The sequence below is a fragment of the Trichosurus vulpecula genome, chromosome 2 (assembly GCF_011100635.1).
Source record: "Trichosurus vulpecula isolate mTriVul1 chromosome 2, mTriVul1.pri, whole genome shotgun sequence".
Taxonomy (NCBI): domain Eukaryota; kingdom Metazoa; phylum Chordata; class Mammalia; order Diprotodontia; family Phalangeridae; genus Trichosurus; species Trichosurus vulpecula.
This window is the reverse complement of record NC_050574.1, coordinates 23,862,109-23,884,362: the sequence shown is the minus strand read 5'-3', so window position 1 is coordinate 23,884,362 and position 22,254 is coordinate 23,862,109. Positions and strand designations below refer to the sequence as shown.

At 47.7% G+C, this 22,254-nt stretch overlaps 1 protein-coding gene across 6 annotated transcripts; it reads left to right on the top strand.

The window, feature by feature from the left end:
- Positions 1 to 3,220: 3,220 nt before the first annotated feature.
- RNF207 (ring finger protein 207) lies at positions 3,221 to 20,760 on the top strand. Of its 6 annotated transcripts, XM_036744348.1 has the most exons (19): positions 3,221 to 3,237; positions 3,606 to 3,763; positions 4,247 to 4,437; positions 5,519 to 5,651; positions 9,970 to 10,114; positions 10,214 to 10,295; positions 11,476 to 11,551; positions 11,657 to 11,782; positions 12,134 to 12,180; positions 13,013 to 13,085; positions 13,684 to 13,752; positions 14,723 to 14,791; positions 14,952 to 15,049; positions 16,470 to 16,656; positions 17,534 to 17,719; positions 18,231 to 18,282; positions 19,082 to 19,199; positions 19,660 to 19,743; positions 20,457 to 20,760. In XM_036744348.1, the coding sequence occupies exons 3-19, from the start codon at positions 4,247 to 4,249 to the stop codon at positions 20,560 to 20,562; spliced, it is 1,842 nt and encodes a 613-aa protein (XP_036600243.1). In that variant the 5' UTR covers positions 3,221 to 3,237; positions 3,606 to 3,763; the 3' UTR covers positions 20,563 to 20,760. The 6 variants fall into 6 exon arrangements, with proteins under 6 accessions (XP_036600243.1, XP_036600246.1, XP_036600245.1 ...); XM_036744351.1 differs by lacking the exon at positions 3,221 to 3,237 and having other exon boundaries at positions 3,584 to 3,691; XM_036744350.1 differs by lacking the exon at positions 3,221 to 3,237 and having other exon boundaries at positions 3,584 to 3,763; positions 4,244 to 4,437.
- The last annotated feature ends 1,494 nt before the right edge of the window (positions 20,761 to 22,254 follow it).

Here is a 22,254-nt window from a genome sequence, read left to right as displayed (position 1 = left end):
ACCCGAGTGTGATAGATTGTGCTCCTAAGACAAGTAGCCACACTTACAATTTAGGAAAGTCACTTTGATCAATGAGTAAAGGATAAATTAGAGTAGCAGGAGGTTAGAGGCAGGAAGACCAATTAGGAGGCTGTCCAAATAATCCAGACCAGGGCTGATGAGGGCCTGAACCAGGAAGGCAGTGGTTGTGCAAACAGAGAAAAGGGGACATAGAAGAGAAATGTTGTAGGGGGGAAATGGCAAGGTTTGCAACTGTCTGAACATGTGAGTTTTTAAAAATTAATTTGAAACTTAAATACATAATGAGAAAAGGAAAAAAAGGACATTTCAATGTAAACAGTAGAACATAAGACAGGATTCAACGTAAAATAATAAATTTCCATTTGAAACTGTTTCCTTTTTTAAAAAAACCTATGTAATAAATACTACACATTGTTTTCAAAGTTACCCAGCTTTTCTATGCTTCCTTCTGAGTTTTCTTTTGTTCTCTTCTGTGCACATTTAATTTTTTTCTCTGTCGCTCCCCACCCCACTCTAGAGAAGGCTACAATTAAATGTGAATGTATACATGTACATGCATATCTATAAACATATACATATACACACATATACATGTATATAAAGACCATGCTATGCGTATTCCTATTTGTCATCTCTCTGGAGGTAGACAGCATCTTCATAGGTCTATGTCTGTTCATGTTTTTCTAAGTCAACCTGCTTATCATTTCTTATAGCACAGAAGTATTCCATCACAATCTTGTACCACAACTTGCTTGGCCATTCCCCAATTGAAAGGCATCTATCATTTTAGCCAGTAGGAAGGACATAGGATAACTGGATATGTGAAATGAGTAAGAATGAGGACTGGAGGATAACTTTGAGGCTGTGAGCTTGAGTGTGTGGAAGGATGGTGATGTCTCCTAGAATAATAGAAAATATTGGACGGGAGGTACGTTTAGGGGGAAAGATAATTTTTGAGTTTTATTTTAGACGTGAAGTTCGAGATACCTTCTGGACATGAAGTGTGAAAGGTCTGATAGGAAGTTGGTGATTTGGGACTGGAGCTCAGGAGAGAGACTAGAGTCATTGGCATAGAGATGGTCACTGAATTCATGGGAGAGGATGAAGTCAGCAGGTGAGAGTGCAGAGAGAAAAGAGAAAAGGGCCCAGAACAAAGCCTTGGGGGCAAATCTATGGTTAGTGGTGTCACTTAGATGAAGATCTAGCAAAGGACACTGGGAAAGAGCAGCGAGTCAAGTAGGAGGGGAACCAGGAGAGGGCAATATCACAAAAACCCTGAAAGAAAAGCATATCCAAAGAGAAGCAGATGCCAAGAATAGTTAAATACAATAGAGGCCATAGATGTTCACTAAGAAAAGGCCATTAGATCATTGGTAACTTTGGAAGAAGCAGCTTCAATTGGATGATGATGTGTGAATACAGAGGATTTAGAAGTGAGAGAGCAGAAATGGAGGTACCTAATGGAGATGAACTTTTCAAGGATTTTAGCTGAAGAGAGGAGAGGCAGAAGATGATTCCAGCACTCATGGTAGGATCTAGTGACCATTTTTAAGGATGAGGGAGACAGGACATAGGCATTAGGGAAGGAACTAGTATATAGGGAGAGATTGAAAATCTGATTGATAGATTTAGCTCTTCTCAGCAATGCAAGGACCTAAAAACTCCAAAAGGCTCATGATGGAAAGCAGACTATTTGCTCTCTTTATTTTAGTTTAGTTTAGTTTAGTTTTTTTCTTTCTCATGGTTCCTCCCATTCGTTCTAATTCTTCTACACAACATGACTAATGTGAAAATATGTTTAATAAGAATGTATATAGAAAGCTTATATGAGATTGCACACTGTCTTGGGGAGGGGAGGAGGGAAGGGAGGTGGAGAAAATTTAAAACTTATGGAAGTGAATGTTGAAAACTAAAAATTAATTTATTTAAAAAAAGAAAATTTGAGATATGGGGAGATGATATGGGGGGGTGATCTGCTGAGAATGATAAGGAAGTACTGGGAGCAATGGTAGATGTAGAGGGACTGATTGGCTAAGAGAAGGGCCACCCCTTCATCAGAGACTGGAGTAATGAAGAAAATAATGGGGGATGATGTCTGGGGAAGGGGCGGTGTGAGATAAGGAGAGGTGAAGAAGAGGGAGCTTCCATGGAATGGCCTGGGTTTGGGTGATATAGGAAGTGGGAACCTGAGTTGAGAAAGTGAGGGAGGTGTGCTGTGGAAGACTTGAGAGAAGAAGAAAAAGTCTGAAACATTGAGGGAAAGAGTTCCATAGAGATTCAATTAGGGAAAAGTACAAAGCATCACCTTACTTTGGCGAGAGACCAGTTAAGATCAGAAAACACAAACTCTGGCATAGTCCTGCCAATTCAATTCACCAAGCATTGGTTAGGGTTCTGCAATGATCCAAGCACTAAGACGGATGCTGGCAATATAAAGGCAAAAAAGGAATCATCCCCTGCCCTCAAGAAGCTCACATTCTACAGTAAGTCAAGGAATCTCATGCTGTATACAACATGGATATGGACAAGGAAATGTCAGGTATATATGAAGAAAATCCAAAGTATTTTGTAGGTGGTAGGAGAGGGACCTCTAATAGTTGGATTGGTCAGGAGTAGCCTTACGGGGTTGGTCACCCTTGAGCTAAGCTTTAGGTAATGAAGTGGCTAGGATGTTAGTCTTAAGGAATACCTAAATTCAAATCCAGCTTCAGACACTTAACAGTTTGATCCTGGCAAGTCACTTAACTACTGTCTGCCTCATTTTTCTCATCTGTAAAATGGGGATAGTAACAGTACATCTCCCAGGGTTATTGTGAGGATAAAATGAGATACCATTTGTAAACATTTTGCAAACGTTGAAGTTCTATATATAAATGCTAGTACTATATATAAATTCCCTGAAGGGAACTAGGGCTCCAAGAGGAGGAGATGAGGAGAGTTTTCTAGGCCTGTGTGGCCAGCCTGTGCAAAGGCCTGGAGGAAGAGATGGAATACATTTTAAGTGGAATGGCCACAGGTCTGTTTGCCAAGCTGCAAAGGGTTCCAAGTATGGGCTTGATGAAGAGGGTTAGCCAGAGGAAGGACTTTGCAGACAGTTATTGAGAACAAGTCTTCGTTCCCTGCAGAATGGAGCATGGCAATACAAGTGACCCAGGAAGACCAGCTAACTGACTCCTGAACAGAGACTCATCAGGAGGGAGAGAGCTAGGAAAGAAGGTTTGGAATTTCTCAGGAAAGGAGAAGGGGTTGGATTGATAAGAGCAGACTGAGGCTGGGTCCAACAATCCAGGGGTCCCAGTCAGGTCAAAAAGGGGAAGGATGATCACTCCCACTACATAGCAGCAGAGTCAGTACCTTGTCTTCAGTGTGCCCTAGAGCTCCCCGATGGCCTCCCGGTTCCTTGGGTCTATTCTCCCTGCCCAGAAGGCTTCTAGAGTCCCCCCACCTCCGGCAGCCCCGCCCTGCCTGGGGAATGGGCCTTCTGCTTTCCAGCCCAGCCCCTGGCCTTGTGGAGGAAGGCCTGAGGCTCGCCCCTCCTCCTGCCAGAGGGAGAGGACAGAAACCGACCAAATTATCTCCCCCAGTAGCGGCAGCCACTGGCTTCCGAGGAAAAACCGATGTCCCCCTCTGAGCCTGTAGAGAACCTCGTCCAGCAGCCTCTCCCAGCCTGGCAAGTACCTTTCCCTACCACTAAGTAACTGCGCAGAGGTGGGAAAGTGCCTTGGGAACATCTGCGGAGAAGGTAGGAGGAGAGAGGCAGCTTGTCTACCTCCTCAATCCCCGCCCCTGCCTCGAATCCTTTGGGGGAACTAGACCTAAGGAGGTTGGTAAAAAAAAAAAAAATCTTATTTGCGCACAAATTCAACCTCATCCATGTCCTCTCGTGGGTCGTAGGCGCCAGGAGACTCTCCCCAGATCTCCAGCTGTTTCAGGGCTCCAGCGGTGTCCCTAGTCCAGGTGGGAGGCAGCCAGTGGGGAAGAGTTGTGTTTGCCCAGGGTACTGGGGTCCCCAGAGCTAAGGCGTACACTCTCCCCTAACTCAGGGCGCTGAGTCGCTGAGATTGCAGGGTGCCTTCTGAGCCTTCGATGTTACTCCCACCATGGCCCATGATCCCAGGCAGTTGTCCTCGGAAGCAGAGGTCAACGCACAAGGGGGCAGACATGACTCCGTCTCTGCCCTGTACCTTCTCCTCTCCCACTCAATCCGTCTCTCAATTCCCAGCAGATGTCGGGTGAAATCTTCTCGCCTCTGGAGAGCCTCGCTGCCCTGGATGCCTCAAATGGCCATCCTCTCGTCTGCTTCCTATGCCATGGGCAATACGAGCACCCGTGCCTGCTAGATTGTTACCACAACTTCTGTGCCAGCTGCCTGCGGGGCCGGGCCGTAGATGGCCGTCTAGCCTGCCCGCTTTGTGGGTGAGGAGAGTGCCCTCGGTTGGGACGTCCGCCTGGGCCAAAGCCAGACGCAACTCGAGTCACTTTGCGCTGTCAGGAATCGGAGAAAAAAAGAGTCTGAGACCAGTGCTCCTTAGCTAGGGACAGGTTTGCAGGGCAGGGGCTACAGCATGGGAGTGGCGAGTGAGTTGGGCGCAACGTTGCGGGGCAGCCCTGGTCCTTGGCTTGCAGCTGCCAGGGTGTATCTGTCAGTGTCTCCCCGGCAATCTCCAATCCTTTCCCAAAATTGGCCCCTCGCCCCCGAGGATACCCCAGTGGAGATCGAAACTCCCAAAACTGGGGGGAGGGGAGGTGCCTGAGAAGGGAACGCGTTCCTGCTTTGGGAGGCGTCTGAGTGCGGTGTCTTCCCTTAGGGACAGCTCTGTCCCTACCTCTTCCTTTCGTACCCGGCCTCTAGTGCGGTGACTTCAGAGAGGGAGATGGGGCGAAGAAGAGGCCCAGAAACTAACCAGCCTGTCCTGGAATGTGAGCCCTGCGGTAGGGTCCCAGATAGGATAGCTATGCACCTTCACACCCTGCCGTAATTGCGGCAGGCCCTTAAACATCTAGGTTTCGGCTAAGTCATCACCGAAATCTGATTTCTTGACTTTAGGACCGAATCTACACACCACTGATTTCCTGGACCGTTAAGTCTTGTGTCTAAAAAACCCAAATTTTCCGTGAGCACTTGGGTTGAGTGAATATTGAAATCGCCCTGACCAGGTTTAAGCAGTTGCGCAAGGGAAAGGGGGGGACTTGTGTAAGTAGGGGAGGGAGATAGAAGAAAGGCTTTTTTACGCTTTGAGATCGTGAATTCCAGAAGTCCCACAAGAGAAGGCATTCTGCCAGGCTGAGGGGATGAGATAAAAGTGGGGACTGGAACGGAAGCTAATTATAGAGAAAACAAGAGGCAGGTGACGGACCATTTTCCCGGGCTCCTCTCAACTATTTTTAGGTCCTGGTGAATGTGTGGCGGGGGGGAGGGGGCAGGGTTAGGGCCGGGGGGGGGGGGGCGGGGCGGTGCCGGGCCAGGGTTTGCCTCCAGCCTCTCCCGTGCCTGCAGCCACCAGTCCGTGGTGAAGGGAGCCAATGGGCTGCCGCCTGTGGACCGGCTTCTGCAGTTCCTGGTGGATGGCTCCTCTGAGGGCGAAGAGGCTGTGCGCTGTGCCAACTGCGATCTGGAATGCCCAAGCCAGGCAAGGAGGAGGGAGGTTTGGGAGGAGGGGGCACATCCAAGGAGAAGCTATGGCTTGGGGTCAGATCTCATTTAGCCTAAAGAAATAATGCCTTACCTTTAATAATTCAGTCAATAAACACTTATTAAGCCCCCATGTGCCATGTGCCAAGCACTGTGCAAAGAACTGGGGTAGGAATAATAATTAAGGGCAAAAACAGTCTCCGCTCTCAGTTTAATACTAATATATAATGCTATATTTGTAGCTTTATATAGCCCCTTAAGGTTTGCAAAGCACTTTACACGCATCTGATATGATCCTCTCAACACCTGGGAGACAGGGTCATTTATTTAGGGCTAAAACAGACTTTCGAGATTATTTAGTCCCTTCATTTTGCAGATGAGAAAATTAAAGCCAATAGCAAGTGTACTTGTCTCAAGTCATTCAATTAGTAAGGAGAAGGGGGGCGGGGGTGGGGGCGGGGGAGAAGTGAAATTTGAACCCAGGTTCTCACTTCCGCATCCAGTGTTCTTTCCAGTGAACCATGCTACCGGTCCTTACCCTCCTATCCCCAGACACGCACTAGAGCTCAGTCATTGGAGTCCCACCCCCTCCCCAGGTTCTTTCCCCAAGACCAACCACACTTGGGATGACCAAGTACCCTTACAAAAAGAAACAAGCCTTGATGCTTACTTTGATGGTTGATGTGAACCTGGGCAAGTCACATAACTTCTCTTTCCTTATCTGTATGATGGAGAAAATAATACTTACAGCCCCTACCTCACAGGAAAGATGTGATAAAAGTGTTCAGAGAGTATTTGAAGAACTATGGAAATATGAGCAGTAATTAGTGGGAAGGAAGGGGGGAATTAGGCTTAGAATCAGAAGACTTGGGTTCAAGTGTCATCTTTATCTAACTAGTCTGTGAATTTAAGCACATTATTTTACCTCCACAGTAGGCCTCCAGTTTTCTCATCTGTAGAATGGAACTCTCAAGGAAGATCCTATCTCACCTTTAAATCCTTCAATCTCCTTGGAGGCCTAAAACAATCTATCCTTTCTTCAGGAGCCAGCAAGTTATCCTCTGTCCCCCAGAATAAGGGATTTTCCCCCTTGTTTAGGAGAAGATATCTTGGAATTTTAGATAACAATAATAATCTTCATTTTTAAAACCTGTATTTATTTATTTATGGACAGGTAGAGTAATCATTATTGGTGTAAGGGAGCTCCCAGTTAGGAAACTCCCTATGTAAATGCAGACTGGCATCTGCTCTATAAAAAGTTAAACTCCCCGGGCCTCAGTTTCCCCTTCTGTCAAATGAGAGGGTTTGACTAAATGGCCTTTGAGATCCCTTCCAGCTCTAGCTCTATAAGCCTATTATCCTAGGGCAGGGACTGGTTAGCTTTTGTTTTTTGGGCCTGAAACACACAACCCCACCCCCAAAAAATCAGAGGGGCAGGGATTAGATGTATGATTTCAACAGTACAGGGAACTCACCAGTGAGGAAAGACCTTCTCCCAATGCAGGCAGGCACATTCTAGGCAGCTCATCATAGCAGAGAGTTGCTTCAGGGCGTTGGGAGTGACTTGCCTTGTGTGACACTGCAGAGGCTAAATCCTCCTGACTCTGCAGCCAACCCTCCACCCACTCACAGTGTGGTTAGGAAACTCAGTGTTCCAGCTCACCTCTTTCTAACACCTTTAGGTTTGCAAAGCACCTTCTTCCCAATAATTCTGTGAGGTGGATAGCACAAGTATTTTTTCTTTCCATTTTACAGATGGGGAAACTCTCCAGGGCCAACAACTGAACTCAGACTGCAGATTAAAAAGTGGATACAGTGAGGGGTTAAGTGCCTTGCCCAGAGTCTTAAATGAAAGAGCTAAAATTCAAATGAAGGCAGCTTGACTCCAAACCCGGCACTCTCTCTGCTGTACCATGTGGCAGTCTCATTCAGTCATCCATTTATCAAACATTTATGAAGCCTGCTATGTGCCAGGAGAGGCAATGTGTGTGTAGTGGCCTGGTCTTGGAGCCACAAATACCTGGGTTCGAGCCCCATCTCTGACACATGTTGGCTGCACTCCCTGCCCTAGGATAATAAAGATTTATAGAGCTAGAGCTGGAAGGGATCTCTGAGGCTATTTAGTCAAATCTCTTCATTTTACAGAAGGGGAAACTGAGGCCCAGGGCATTTAACTTTTTATAGAACAAATCGCTTCATCTTGATCAGTGCTTTGATTGATTTGTAAGTTGCAGAGAAGATGATGACCTGCATTGGTATGGGGAGTTTCCTCATTGGAGACTTCCCAATATCTGCTAATAGTTAGTAGTCACTAAACATTTACAAAGCATCTATTACGGCCCAGGGGCAGCTAAGGTGCATAGCGCACCAGGCCTGGAGTCAGGAAGACACAGCTTCCTCAGTTCAAATCTGGCCTCATACACTTCCTGGCTGTGTGACCCTGGGCAAGTCACTTCACCCTGTTTGCCTCAGTTTCATCTGTTAAATGAGCCAGAGAAGGAAATGGCAAACCAGTATCTTTGCCAAGAAAACCCCAAATGGGGTCACAGACAGAACTGAACAACAACTACGGGCCAGGCACTGTGCCAAGTGCTGCAGATACAAATAAGAAAAAAGAAAGGCAGTCCTTGCCCTCAAGGAGTTTATCACGGAAAGGGGGAAAGCAACACACAAAAGGAAGCTGAAAAGGAGTGGGAGGGGAGGGAAGTGGCTGGTGCAGGGGCTTGCTGAGAAGTCACTCAGAGAAGTCCTGAGGTGGTGCAACCAGGTGAGAAATGAGATGTCTGATGGGAGCTTTCCTTAAACAGAGGCTTGGCCCTACCACCCAGTGGAAAGGAGATAGTTATGGGGTGGGCTACCGAGGCTGGCAGGATCTTACAGGATAATGAGGCTATGCCAGTAATGAGCTTCCTGGGGCCACCAGAGAAAGCAACGAAGGGAGAAGTAAGGATGAGAGATAGAAATGATGTGGACAAGACAGAAAGCCAAACTCTAAATGTACCCACCCTAAGATCAGTGGTAGAGAACTGAAGTGACTTTGGGGGCCATCTAGCCCAGCCCCCTTACTTTACAGGTGAGGAGAGTGAGGCCCAGGGAGGGATTCAACCAAGGTCATATCTTCTGCTCCAGAGTCTGCATTTTCTCTTATCTCCCACAGCTTCCAGGTCACTTAGTATTATCCCTTCATTCTAATCCTTGCTCTCAAGAAGCTTACAGTCTGTACACACACACACACACATACACACACATACACACATGTACACGTAACACACACATATACATACATACACATGCGCACACGCACATATATACACATATGCACGCATGCACACACACACACACCGAAGATAAGTACGGAATAGACACATAGTAAATGCAAATGGTGGGTGGGGAGGCATGACTGGATGGAGCAAGATGAGCCTCCTAGAGAAGGTGTCGTTCAGTCATCTCAGTGGGGCCTGCCTCTCTGTGACCCCATTTGGGGTTTTCTTGGCAGAGATACCGGAGGGGTTTGCCATTTTCTTCTCCAGCTCATTTTACAGATGAGAAAACTGAGGCAGACAGGGTGAAGTGACTTGCCCAGGGTCACACAGCAAGTGTCTGAGGTCAAATTTGAACTCAGGTCTTCCTGACTCCAGGGCTGGCACTCTATCCACTGTGCCACCTAGCTGCCTGAGCTAAATCCCTTATCATTTGGAAACATTGTGATACCAAGACCTGTAAAATTCTGTACAGTTATTCCTTCCATATCTGGGGTTGGGGACTGGGGGGTGGGGTGGGAGTATGGGATAGGAGTAAGGCATCCCCATGATCTGGAAAATCCTCATAAACCTTTTTGGCCTTCCCTTTGTACCAAAGAAGAAGTCTGAAATTTTCCTTTTTCTTTTATGGAGTGTTTACAATACCTTATTGTAAAATTTGGGTTAAGTATTTGGTCATAGGCTCTGTGTCAATTGCTGGCCTTCAAGTGTCATCTTCGGTTTCTGAAAAACTCCCCCCAAATTTCCATTTCTTGTGCCAACTGGCAATATATCGAAAACTCAATGGGGAAAGTCAAGACATGGAAGGCATAGCTGATTAATGTTTATTGAATGAATAAATGACCTCTACAACTGTTCCTCTGGACAGTTTCCAGGATTCAGGTCCCAGCTGTTTCCTCCCTAGCCTGGATAAATGCAGACATAGGCCTTAAATTAGAGCCCATTTTCCCAGATGAAGTCCTCCTCTCACCTTGGATTGGGGCCACCAGCTGAGCCAGCCTGGCCCAGGTTCAATCCATCCATCCCACACTCTTTTCTCTTCCTCTTCCTCCCTAGGATGCAGAGACCACCTACTTCTGCAATACCTGTGGTCAGCCACTCTGTGCTCACTGCCGGGAGGAGACTCACAAGGCCAAGATGTTCTCGCTCCACGACATTGTGGCTCTGGGCAAACGTACCAAGGACACCCACAAGAAGTGTTGTGAGTGTCCAGTCCGTGTCCCCAAATGAAATAAAGAACTATCAAACACCCTGTTACTGTGGCCACCCCAAAGCTAATGAACTCATTTCTCTATTGCAGCCTTGCATGGTGAGCCTTACATTATGTTCTCCACTGACAAGAAGTCCATGCTGTGTATTCGATGCTTCCGGGACATGCAGGGGTATGTAGGTCCTTTCCTCCTTTCTTCCTCCTCTTTTCTCTTCTCTCCTCTTCTTCCTTTCTATCCCTCCCTCATTTCCCTCTCCTTCCTTCCATTCTTTCTCCCTCATTTTGTTCTTTCCTTCCCTTCTGCCCTTCACCTTTCCCCTCCTTCTTTCTTTCTTCTCTATCTTCATTCTCTCCTTCCTTCTCTCTTCCCATTCTTCAACTAACATTGATTGAGCACCTTCTGTTTGCAAAGCACCATGCTGGACTCTAGGGGGAGATACCTTGTCCCTGTTCTCATGTATTTGACTGTCTACTAGGTTAAGACCATACAAGTGATAAACATCATTTCTTAAGTACTATGTGAGGTACAGGGGTGGGAGATCATGACTGTAGTGTAACATGCAGAGTAACATGACTGTTACTACATTGCAGAGATCAGGAAAAATTTCTTGGAGGAGGTAGAGTTTGAGTTGAGCCTTAAAGGATAGGTAGGAACTCACCAGGCAAAGACTCGAATGGTAAGAAATTCCATGCAGAGAAGAGTGCAGTAGAGGCAGGGTAATGCTGGGTCCTTAGAGAGAGGAGGTGGGAAGGGTCGAGTTCAGTTTAACTGGAGGGTAAATTGTTGGAGGAAAATAAAGAAAGGTAAGGCTGGAAAGACAAATGGATTCTACTCCCTTGTGGACTCCAATTCAATAACCACTTATTTATTAAGAAGTCATGTATTGCACCAGCTCTGGAGTCAGGAGGACCTGAGTTCAAATCCATCCTCAGACACTTATTTGCTTTGTGACCCTTAGCAAGTCACTTAAGTGCTCACAACAATCCCTAAGGCTGCTGCAAGTAGCAGAGAAGGTGCACAGGTCGACAGAACACTAAACAGTCTCCACCTCTCAGGAGTTTCCATTCTACTGGAGGGCCTTGAATTGACCAGCCTGTGGTTTTGGCCCATCTTTGCACTTGACATTCTGGGCTGGACTCTGGGGTTATTTGGCTAGGGTTGAGCTTCAGCCCTTCCCCAGGATGGGTTGGAGGGAAGGGAGAATCCAGTCAGATAGCCATCCCAACCATCATTTTCAGTTCTTCAGTAGAGCCTAAGTCCTGGGAACTAGGATATCAGGAGAACAAAGGAGAGATCTGTAGGCCCTATGAAGGGAGGTCTGCAGGTTCTCTGACACAGGCCATCTTTGCAGGGAAAGCCGGGCTCACTGTATCGACATAGAGACAGCCTACGTGCAAGGCTGTGAGAAGTTGGACCAGACTGTCATGGTAAGTAGTTGGCACTGGCTTCTGTGGGTTGGGGGGAAGTGAGATAAGGAGGGATCAGTTACCCCAGGCCTGCCCAGTCTGCTGAACAGCTCCCCTCCTCCCAAGGCCGTGAAGGCTTTGCAGACTTCCACTCGGGAGGCAATCACCCTGCTGCAGACCATGGTGGAGGAGGTGAGGCGCAGCGCAGCCGAGGAGGAGACTGCCATCCACACCCTCTTCAGTAGCATGCAGGTAAGTTCCCCACCCCCATCCAGGGGCCAGACAACATCAAATGCGGCTCTTCCTGAGATCCCATTGGAGCATGATGGTGGCCATGGCATCCCTGAGAGCCTAGAATTCTTGGAGCTAGAAAGAATCTCAAATGGACATTTGGCCCAACCCATACCTGGGCTCCTTCTATGATATCTACCTGATGACCTTCAATGCTGGGGAGCTCTCTACCCTCTCAAAGACAACCCAGCCTAGTCTTTTTGAACAATAGTTGTGGGCTCCCATCCTCCAAAGGCAAGCTTCTTCTCTACTCCCATCCCAACCCTCTACCCCCACCCAAATTCAGAGTGCTTCATAATTGGTCTCTTGTAGGAGAAGCTGATGGAGAGGAAAGCATTGTTACTGAAGACAGTGCGGAGGTTGGTAGGGCCAAGAACAAGAACAATTCACACTGATTCATTTAAATGTTGAAAAAGCACTTGCCTCATACAACCCTGTGAGGTAAGTGATGGGAATGTTCTTGTCTCTGTTTTACGAGTGAGGAAACAGAAGCCCCCCAAAACAGAAGTGACTTGCCCAGGGTCACACACCAGAGTTGGGACTCAAACCAAGGTCTTTCACCCCAAGACTTCCACTTCCTTAGCACCCTCCCTAGATGTTGAAGTGAAGAACAGCAGGTTTCCTTGGCCTAGCACCCGTGTTGTTTGGCACTGTCTTCAAGAAAACTCTTGAGATGGGGCATCTTCACCAGAAGGGAAAGGACCGTTTTCTAAACCACACCATTGTGTGACACTGCTGGCACTGCCATATCACAGGCCCACCAGATTAGCCCAGATCTTTAATCACTAACCTTCTCCTTCTACTGTGTGAAGGGTTTAGAGACCCAGAGAGTGAATCCTCAGAGTTTTTAAGCTAATTCAGCTCAAGTGAAGGCATCTAGGTGGTGCAGTGAATAGAGTGTTGGGCCTTGAGTTAGGAAGACCTGAGTTCAAATCTACTTACTAGCTGTGTGACCCTGGGCAATCACTTAACCTATGCTTGCCTCAGTTTCCTCATGTGTAAAATGGGGATCATAACAGCACCTGCCTTGCAGATTGTTGTAAGGATCAAATGAGATATTTATAAAGTGTTTAGCACAGTGCCTGGCACACAATAGGTGCCATATAAGTGCTTATTCTCTTCTTTTCCCCCTTCCTCATGCTGATCCCTGAATCCAGGGTGCTCATTGACCTACCTCTCCTGCTTCCTCAGCCAGTATGAAGAGAAAGACAAGGCCTTCAAGGATCAGCTCTCCCACCTGGTATCCCTGCTGCCCACACTGCAGGTAAAGAGCCGGAGTCAGCTTCCTGCTGACCAGAAGGGAGCACGGCCAAGGAACTAGCAGGTGGCTGGCTGGTTGTCTCAGGATATCTGGGCAATCACTCCCTTTCCCCTTCCCCTCACCCAGAACTTACATGCCACCTGAACTTCCCTCAACTTTCGACAAATGTTTATGAAATAAGGAAAGGGAAGGGAATAAGCTTTTATACAGAACCAGCTATGTGCCAGGCACTGTGGTAAGCATTTTACAAATATTATTTCATTTAATCCCCACAACCCTGCAAGGTAGGTGCTGTCATTCACATTTTACAGTTGAGAAAAGTGAGGTCTCATGTTCAGAGCACTGACCTAAACTGGGGAAGGTACAGAGTTTAAATGAGACTAGGCCCTTGCCCCCCTTAGAGCTTAGCTGGCAGGAGGGGAACATAACTCATACACAAATAAAAACAATATGCAATTTTTGGGGTTGTTTGGGCCTGTGAGCTCGTCTGCATAGAGAATCTCCTCTCCCGAGGAGTTGAGCATCATTCCTTGGGAACCATCCTTTCCATTCAGACTCCCACCATGGATGATGAGTTGTGGGCACCACCTTGTCCCCGTAGGTCCACCTGGTCACCTGCTCGGCTTTCCTCAGCTCAGCCAACAAGGCAGAATTCCTGGACCTGGGATATGTGAGTCACCCTGTGGAGGGCTCCTCAGGAAGGAGACGGTATTCACATCTAGGTCAGGGCTTGGCATCCTTTCTGAATTGCCTTGCTGAGCTCTTTCCAGGGCTTTTCTGGGGATGGAAGTGGGAGCAAGGGTGGGGGGCACTGCTCAAAATATCTCCCCACACTTTTCACCAAGTGCACAATCATTTGGGTTGACTAACTTCTTTTCCATTGAATTGAAGAAAAATCTAAGAAGTACCTACTAGGAACCGGGTGCCAGGGAAATGAAGACAGAACCGAAAACTGTCCCTTCCCTCCAGGATCTTTAAAACCCAAACGGCAGCCTTGGGGGCTCCCAGACATCATTCCCATTATAGTGAATGATTGTGATTAAATAACTAGATTTCTTTCCCAAGAACAGCTCCTCTGAGGGGTTGAGGATTTAGGCCTTGGGGGCTGGAAAGAGAGAGGGGACTCATCAGGTAGGGTAATGGGGAGTGCTGGGTAGACAGGGGACCGTATGGGATCACAGAGCTCCTTGGGGAAGGGAAAAGAGAGTGAGCAGCAAGGGATTTGGGACAAACTGGCCTAGGTGAAGGATAAGCCTTTAGTCCAGCCCTGTCTGCCTCAGCAGTATCTGCTGCCCCTGGCACCTCAGGGCAAGGCGAATATGGGAAGGTTGACCAGACCCGACCTTTCCTGGTCACTCCCGGTACTCAAGCTCCTTAGGAGATGAGTTGAATTAGGGGCAGGGCTGAGTGGTCCCCACCTGGAGGAAAATGGCATAAACTGACCTGGGCGTCTCCCTCCTCCCTCTGTGCTGAGTATTCTGCCATCCCGGGTCCCAGGAGGCCAACTGTCTTCTGACTAGCTAGGAAATGGGGAGGGGGGGAGAGAAAGGAGGGGGTGTGTCGGAATAGAGGCTCCCCCGAGACTGTCAGGTCCCAGGGCCCTGAAAACGCCTCCTCCCTCCCGGCCCCCGCTGCCACAGGAACTGATGGAGCGCTTACAGGGTATCGTCTCCCGGCCCCACCGCCTGCAGCCAGTGCAGAGCAGTAAGGTGCAGATCAGGGGGCCTGGGTGTGGGGAGGACGAGGCTGTGTGTGGGCGCCGGGGGCCTGGGGAGCGGGGGGTCGCTGAGCCAGGGGGTTCCCAGTTCAGGGGTTTCCAGGCTCCAGTGCTTCGCTCCTAACCCCCCCTGGCGTGCGATGGCCCCGCAGATCACCAGCGACCACCGCGCTGAGTTCGCCCGCTGTCTGGAGCCGCTGCTGCTGCTAGGTGCGCGCAGGGCGCCGGCGACCGGGGCTGCAGCCACCATGTGAGGAGTGCGGGCAAGGCGTGTCCCCTTCCCTGTCCCCACAGCCTTCAGCCCTCAGCCCAGCCCAGGTTGGCTCAGAGGACCGGAGCCCTGGGTTAGAGGGGTGGGAGTCTTCTCGCCGACACCTGGTGGAGACCAGTGGACACGGTCGCTGGGAACTAGCCCAATCCAGCGCTCCCTGAAAACGCCCAAATGTGGAGAGAGGACACTTCCCTCAAAGGGAGGGGCCATGCGTCCCTCAATCTGGGCACTTCCTTCTCTTGAAGCGATGAGCAGAGGTCGAAGTCCAGAGAGGAAAGAGGCTAGAGGTCTGGAGAGCCCTCGGGCAGCTAGCCCTCCTGGTCCCTCCCGGCCCTATTTTTAGTCCTCTTCTACCTGGCTATATATAGACTTCTTTGATACTGGTGTCCGGGGGAGGTGGGGAGAAGAGGGAGGAAGGAGGAAGGGTTTCTAGCAGGGGCCGGCGCCGTGAAACTTTTAGGTTTACTGCAGGGCGAGGTGCTGAGGTGGAGGGAGCCCCATCCACATTGGGAATGGTATTGCAGAACCGGAGTAGTCGGAGTCGCCTCTTGGCGGCTCCCATACCGGAGCTATAGAATTGGGAAGGCGGCTGAGGTGGGGTGTGGGGAGGGGAGTAAAAGGCAGATGGATATTTGCTAGAGACACTGCCTGTGTAGGATCTTGTCTCTTCCCTTCCAAACACTGGCTGCATCTTCAAGGCAGGAAGAATGAAAACTCCTTGAGAATCACGGGAACCCTAGAAGGCTTGGGAGGCAGGACTCGAATGGTTTGGGGGGTTCAAGACAAAGGTGGCTCAGGGGGCTAAGCAGGCTCAGGTCAGAGGAAGGAAGCTGAGGGAGAGGCTGGTGGGTGGATGGCCAATAGCTGTTTCTTGGGCTCCCCTCCCCAATATCCTTGACTCAGTCCTCAGGAAGGGGAGCAAGGTCTCCAGCTGAGGGTGTTGGCAATCTCAAGGGCAGATGAGGAGCTCCATTCCCCGCATTCTATTTACCTGAGTTGGGGAAGGACCAGTCTATCTAGTATAAGACTGTTCCAACAAGGGTGTGTGCCTTGCACACACCATACATCTAGACAGAACACTTTTCTGCCTGAAAAACGATAGCTGGATATAAAAGGAATAAAGTAGGACTTGAGGGGACACTTGGGAAAAGCAGCAGACCTCAAATCAGCCTTTCACGTAACCATTGTAGGAGCACTCACACTCCCCAGGTCCAGTTTAGTGAAGCAGCACTGATTCACTGGGCAGGGCTGAGCCAGGGACAATGTGAAAGCCTTGCTGATAAGGGTTCAGACTTTATATGGAACTCAGCAGCTGGTGTTAGGGGTGGAGGATATGGTTGATCCATCTCCAATCCTCTCCCCCCTGCACATCCATGCTGCCACTACCTTCTCTCCACAGGCTTTCTGGGTGTTCAACTACAAAGGCCCTGCTTAGTTCTGGCTGCCCATCCCCAGGTGGAAAGATGTCTGGGTCACCTATCCACAAGCCCACACTGCACCGATCCATCAGCACTAAGGTGCTGCTGGCTGAGGGATGTGACACCCTCTTCACAGAGCATTGCCGTCACTACGAGGAGGCATACAAGGTGAGGGCCTGGAAGGGGGGGAGGCCGAGGGGCCAGCTGAGCAGCTTCGCTTCCCCTCTTGCCCAGTAGAAGAGGCCTCTCCCTTCAGGGCATGACTAGGATCAAATCCTGCCAAATCCTGCATATGAAGGTTCCTGAAAAGACACCTTTGCAATTTATCCTGAGAGTGTCCATGGAAATGTCCATCCAATTTCAGGCTGCTCTTATGATGGGCAGCGAGGTGGCACAGTGGATAAAGTGCTGGGCCTGGAGTCAGGAAAACTCAGCTTCCTGAGTTCAAATATGACACCAGACACTTCCTAGCTTTGTGACCCTGGGCAAGTCACTTAACCTTGTTTGCCTCAGTTTCCTCATCTGTAAAATGAGCTAAAGAAGGAAATAGCAAATCATTCCAGTAACTTTGCCAAGAAAACCCTAAATGGGGTCACTATGAGTCAGGCATGATTGAAATTACTCAACAACAAAAACTCTTAAATCTGGATTCCTCTCATCCACCAAATGCTGGTATTCTCTGCCACTGGGAGTACCTGACTACAGCATCATTAGAATGGGCAAAAACTCTGGTGACCACTCAAGGAGAGAAAGCAAAGAATGAGTTACTCCAGGATCCTGAAGCCCTTTCTTAGAGCACGTTCACCTCTGCCTGAGTGCTAGGCACAACTCAGACCACATATAGTGACCCAGGCAGCTAGTTGGAACATTGCATAGAACACAGGGCACAGAGTCAGGAAAGCCTGAATTCAAAGCCCCACCTACTTTGAAGGGTTGTCAACAGAATATTTGTAAAGTGCTTAGCACAGCCCAGCACATAAGTAGGCACTATGAAAATGTTTATTCCCTTCCTACCCCACCCAAACCTGGGCTTCTCTGAACATAGACCCTGCAATCTGAGATTCAGAACCTGAAGGACCAAGTACAAGAATTACATCGGGACCTCACCAAGCACCATTCCCTCATCAAGGCAGAGATTATGAGCGACATCCTGCAGAAATCCCTACAGGTGGATGGGCATATCGCTTCCAAGTACGCCTCGGTAGAAATGATGAGGCCAGTCTTTGAAGAGGTAAGATGCCTCCAGGGGAAATGTTCCCAAGGGCTCTTCTCTCCTCCACAAGAATATACACAGCGGGGGAAGCTGGAGCAAGAAAGGAACTGATCAATGATTTCATTTGGATGTGTGTGGAAAGCAAGTGTCTTTACCACCTAGTTAAAGCAGATAGCCTCTCAAGCAGGGGGCCCTAGAAAGAAGCACAGGGCGCATTAGTGACTCAGTGACCACTACACCCAGACATGATCCCCAATGGATAGTTCAACAGCTGGGTGGCTCAGCAGATAGAGCCCGGAATCAGGAAGATCCCAGCTCATATATGGCCCCAGACACTAGCTGTGTGACCCTGGGCAAGTCACTTGTCCTTTTCCTGTCTCAGCATTCACCTCATTAAAATGAGGTAACAATAGAACTTGCTTCCCAGTGAACTTTGCTAAGCTTAAAGCACTATATAAATTCTAGCCACTGTTATTACAGCACGATTCTCTAATGGGCAGGCCACTCCAACTCTCTCTTTTTCTTTCAGACATGGGAGGAAACCTATCAGAGAGTGGCAAATGAGCAAGAAATTTATGAAGGTACCCAACAATTGTGCTGCCAAGTGAATAAACTGCTCTGCCTCACCCTAACAAATTTCCTGTATAAAGGATACACACACACACACACACACAGAGGAAACATAACTAGGAGGGGAAATGCTGTAGTCATATTGAAGAGGATGTTATTGGTAGCAGTGCCAGATCATTATTTCAGAGGTCTGAGTAGGAAGGCTGCCTCCCACCTCCCATCAGAGAAATGGTGGAATACAAGTGCAGAATGAAGCATCCCCTGCCAAATATGCTCAAGGGGCTGATTTATTTTGTTTAATAGTAAGAGGGTTAGGAGGAAAGAGTCATTGGGAAGTGACATTGATTTTTCTTAAGCACCAGTAAAATATTTTTTAAAATGAAATAAAATATCCCCGAAAATTGTGCTGACTAGATAGTACTTCATCTGATCTGCAGTAAACTAAGTATCCTCATTAACTGCTCTATTGGTCTTCCCCTCCTCTCCCAAGATGAAGCAGGTAATAAGTGAGAAACATACTAAATTAGGCAAAGGAGAGGGATATTTAAAATTCACTCTAAGAACCTAGAGGGACCTAGGTAGAAATCGGGCTAGAGCATTAGTCCTGGAGTCAGGAAGACATGAATTCAAATCTAGCCTGACTAGCTATTCAACCCTAGGTAAGTCACTTAACCTCTGCCTCAAGCGTAAAAGGGACTAGTAATAGTACCCGTTGTAAGGAGACCTTTGTAAAGCTCTTTGCAAATGCCTTAATGCTAGCTATTATAATTGGTCTCCATGCCTCGAACTGAACTTTCTTGTTCCGGACAGCCCAGCTCTACGATTTGTTCCAGCTGAGACAAGAGAACAGCTATTTGATCAGTATCACCAAGCAGATCACCCCTTATGTCCGTTCCATTGCTAAGGTGAAGGAAAGGCTAGAACCCAGGTAAGGAAAGATGACTCCTCGGCCCCTCTTGAACAAGTGTAGATGCTAGACCTGCCAGTTTAGATTAGCACAGGCTTCTGTGGAGGATGTTATGTAAGGGGCAAGGTGGGTGGGGTGGCTTCTGAAACATTGTCAGAAAACTGCCAGGGCCATGCCGCATCTGTATCGCGTGAGATCTTCCACAGGATCCAAGGTCAATGCTCCTGGACTTAAGAAAGTACAAAATGTGAGACCATCATAGCCCTGCCAGAAAGAGTGGTCAGTTTCAGCAGTAAGAGTGAAAGGTCTGACATCCTTGGAAACATAGCTGGCTCCTCAATACAGTCCTGGAGACGGGGGCAAGGAGGGAATTCACAGCTAGCTATGTATTTGTTTGAACTTGTTAGTGCAATGGAAAAAGTGAGCTTGCTGCCTTTGGTTCTTTCACGGGGTTACAGCTAAGAGACTCTCTTTCTGACAGATTCCAAGAACCTATTGATGAGCAGTCGGAGAATTTGCAAAAAATATATGAAGACATGGTGGTGATCAATGAGAATCAAACCAGGTAGATGAAAGGTCTTTCCTAGAGAAAAAGGTCAACAAGAAAAGGAAGGCGGTTGGGTTGGTTTTGTTTTTCCCCTGAACAGTAGTTGAAAGATTTTGTTTGGTTAGCAGAATTAAAACTTGGAAAATCCTTAACAGCAAAGACATCTGGGTAAGAGAGAGAGCCGTAAGTAAGCCTGACAATTTGGCTCTTGGCACTTATGAAACTGGGGGCAGCTAGGTGGCAGTGGATAGAGGGCTGAACCCGAAGTCAAGAAGACTCATCTTCCTGAGTTCAAATCTGGCCTTAGACACTAGCTGTGTGACTCTGGGTAAGTCACTTAACCTTGTTTACCTCAGTTCCCTCATCTGTAAAATGAGCCAGAGAAGGAAATGGCAAACCACGCCAGCATCTTTGCTAAGAAAAGCCCAAATGGGGTCCAAATGGACGCAACTGAAAAAATTGAACAACAAACTTGTGAAATTGATTTGATGCACTCAATTCCTATCCATCCTTTAAGTCTTCAGGAAAAAAAGCCACTTCCTCCAGGGTGCCTTCCTTGATGCTCCCTACCCACCACCTCTTTCAGTTCTATCTCTAGAGGCCATCAGGTCCAAACCCTCATTCTCCAACTGCTGATCCTCCAGGAATCTCATGATACAATGAAATGAGGTGTGTGGGGGGAGAAGGGGCAGTGTGGCAATTATACATTTCATATGAATTTGCTTCTGCAGAAATGAGCCAACTAGTAGTTCTGAAGAGAAGAGAGAAGACGCTGGAGTCCAACAAAGGGGACAACCTAATTCTGAACAGACTCCCAGAAAAACTCCCGAAAAATAACAGCCATTAAAGAGATCCAAAGAGAAATATGGGATAGATACCACCACTAGCAAAGAATCCACAGCTTAGCAAAAGAGACTTGTATTATCAGGTTGGTTTGGTTGTTTTTTTTTTAAGTAGATTCAAAGTTTCCTTCCATCACACTTAGCAAATATAACGGATAATTTTGCCAAAAATAAATTGTGGACTTAGCTATCAGGGTTTTCAAATTAAGGTTTCATCCTTGCTTGAACTACCTGCCCTTTCCCCTCCCTTTACACACCCACAAGTGAGCCATAGACCAAAACACTACCATTTTGGGAAAATAGATTTAGGAACTCTCCTCCATTCAATTAAATTTCAAACCAGAGTGAAAATCTGTCCCCATTGAGCATGTGTCAGTCATAACCCCTTTCCTTGACTAGAGCCCTCTGCCACCTCTTCTGGCTCCCAGGCCCTTCCCAATTTGGGGATAAGGTTTTGCCAACAGCTCTCCTCCAAGATGGATAATTCCAGCTTCTTTTCAGCCGAAGCCTTCCTATTATGGCAGTTCATTTGGAAAGTTTCTATTCCTTAATTAATATATGAGTTTAGCAAAGTGGAAGGGCAAAATTCTCTTCTCTTTCAGCAGGGGATGTACTTACAGGGAAGTCTTGTCTAATGTGTGTCTGGCAGAATTATCAAGGTTATCTCCCCAAAGTTCTGTGTTCAATTTCTCCCCCAAGTGTGGCCATTATCATGTGTTCACTTGCTACATTACAGTCCAGCAGATAGTGCTTCTTACCAATAAACCACTTGGATGAAATCTCTCTTATATTCTAAAAGAAACTAATCTGCACGATCCCAAATTAATTTACAACACACACACACATACTCCGTGGCCCAGTAAGACCCTATCTCACTTTGGTCCATCGTGGACCTAGTTTTCCAGATTGCTGAGTAACAACTAGCTTGTTTCAAACATCCCCACCTCTTGGTAAGTATGGTTACAAGAACAGATTGAGTTTATTTTTGATTGCATCAAAGACCTATAAGGTAGGCAAACGAAATATTGAGATTACTCACTTTAGAAAGGTTCAATTGAGGTTGTGATGTGTCCAAGTTTGTCTCACACACCCACAAAACCTCAGCGCAGGACCAAGTTCTCAGTCCTATACCCTGTATCCCCCCTGCGAGACTTGAACCTATGTCTCATGGCTAGTACGTAGCAGAAGTGGCCCTAAGCCTTACAGGATTTCTGACTCCAAGTCCAGTGCGACATGACATGAAATATTAAAGCAGGCAGAACAAGACCAAGACTTGACCAAGCAGATTTCACAAGTCTATGGTCTGACAGTACCTCTCCTGGCATTTTGCTCAGGGCCTTTCTACTGCTACAGTTCCACCTTATACCTAAGCCATTACCCTAGCCCTCATCACCTCTCACTGGGCCTCTTAACTGGTCTCCCTACTTTCAGTCTTTAGCCCTTTACGAATCATCCTACGCTCAGATGTCAGGCCCGTATTCCAGAAGCACTGGTATGACCATGTCATTCCCCTGTTCCAGAAACTCCATGGCTCCCTATTGTCTCTAAACTCTCAAGGTTGGCATTTAAAGCCCTTCTGCCTCATTCATCATTTGTCTTTTTCACAAATGCCTCATTCCTGATGAACAGATTTCCCAACCCCCACCTTTGGGCCATGCACAGGCCGGACCCATATCTGGGATGTTCT

Coding starts and splice junctions, on each gene's coding strand:
- RNF207 (XM_036744348.1), top strand. CDS start 4,247: ATGTCGGGTGAAATCTTCTCGCCTCTGGAGAGCCTCGCTGCCCTGGAT. Junction 14,792..14,951: donor AGCCAGTGCAGAGCAGTAAG/GTGCAGATCAGG, acceptor ATGGCCCCGCAG/ATCACCAGCGACCACCGCGC. Junction 18,283..19,081: donor TGAGCAAGAAATTTATGAAG/GTACCCAACAAT, acceptor TGTTCCGGACAG/CCCAGCTCTACGATTTGTTC.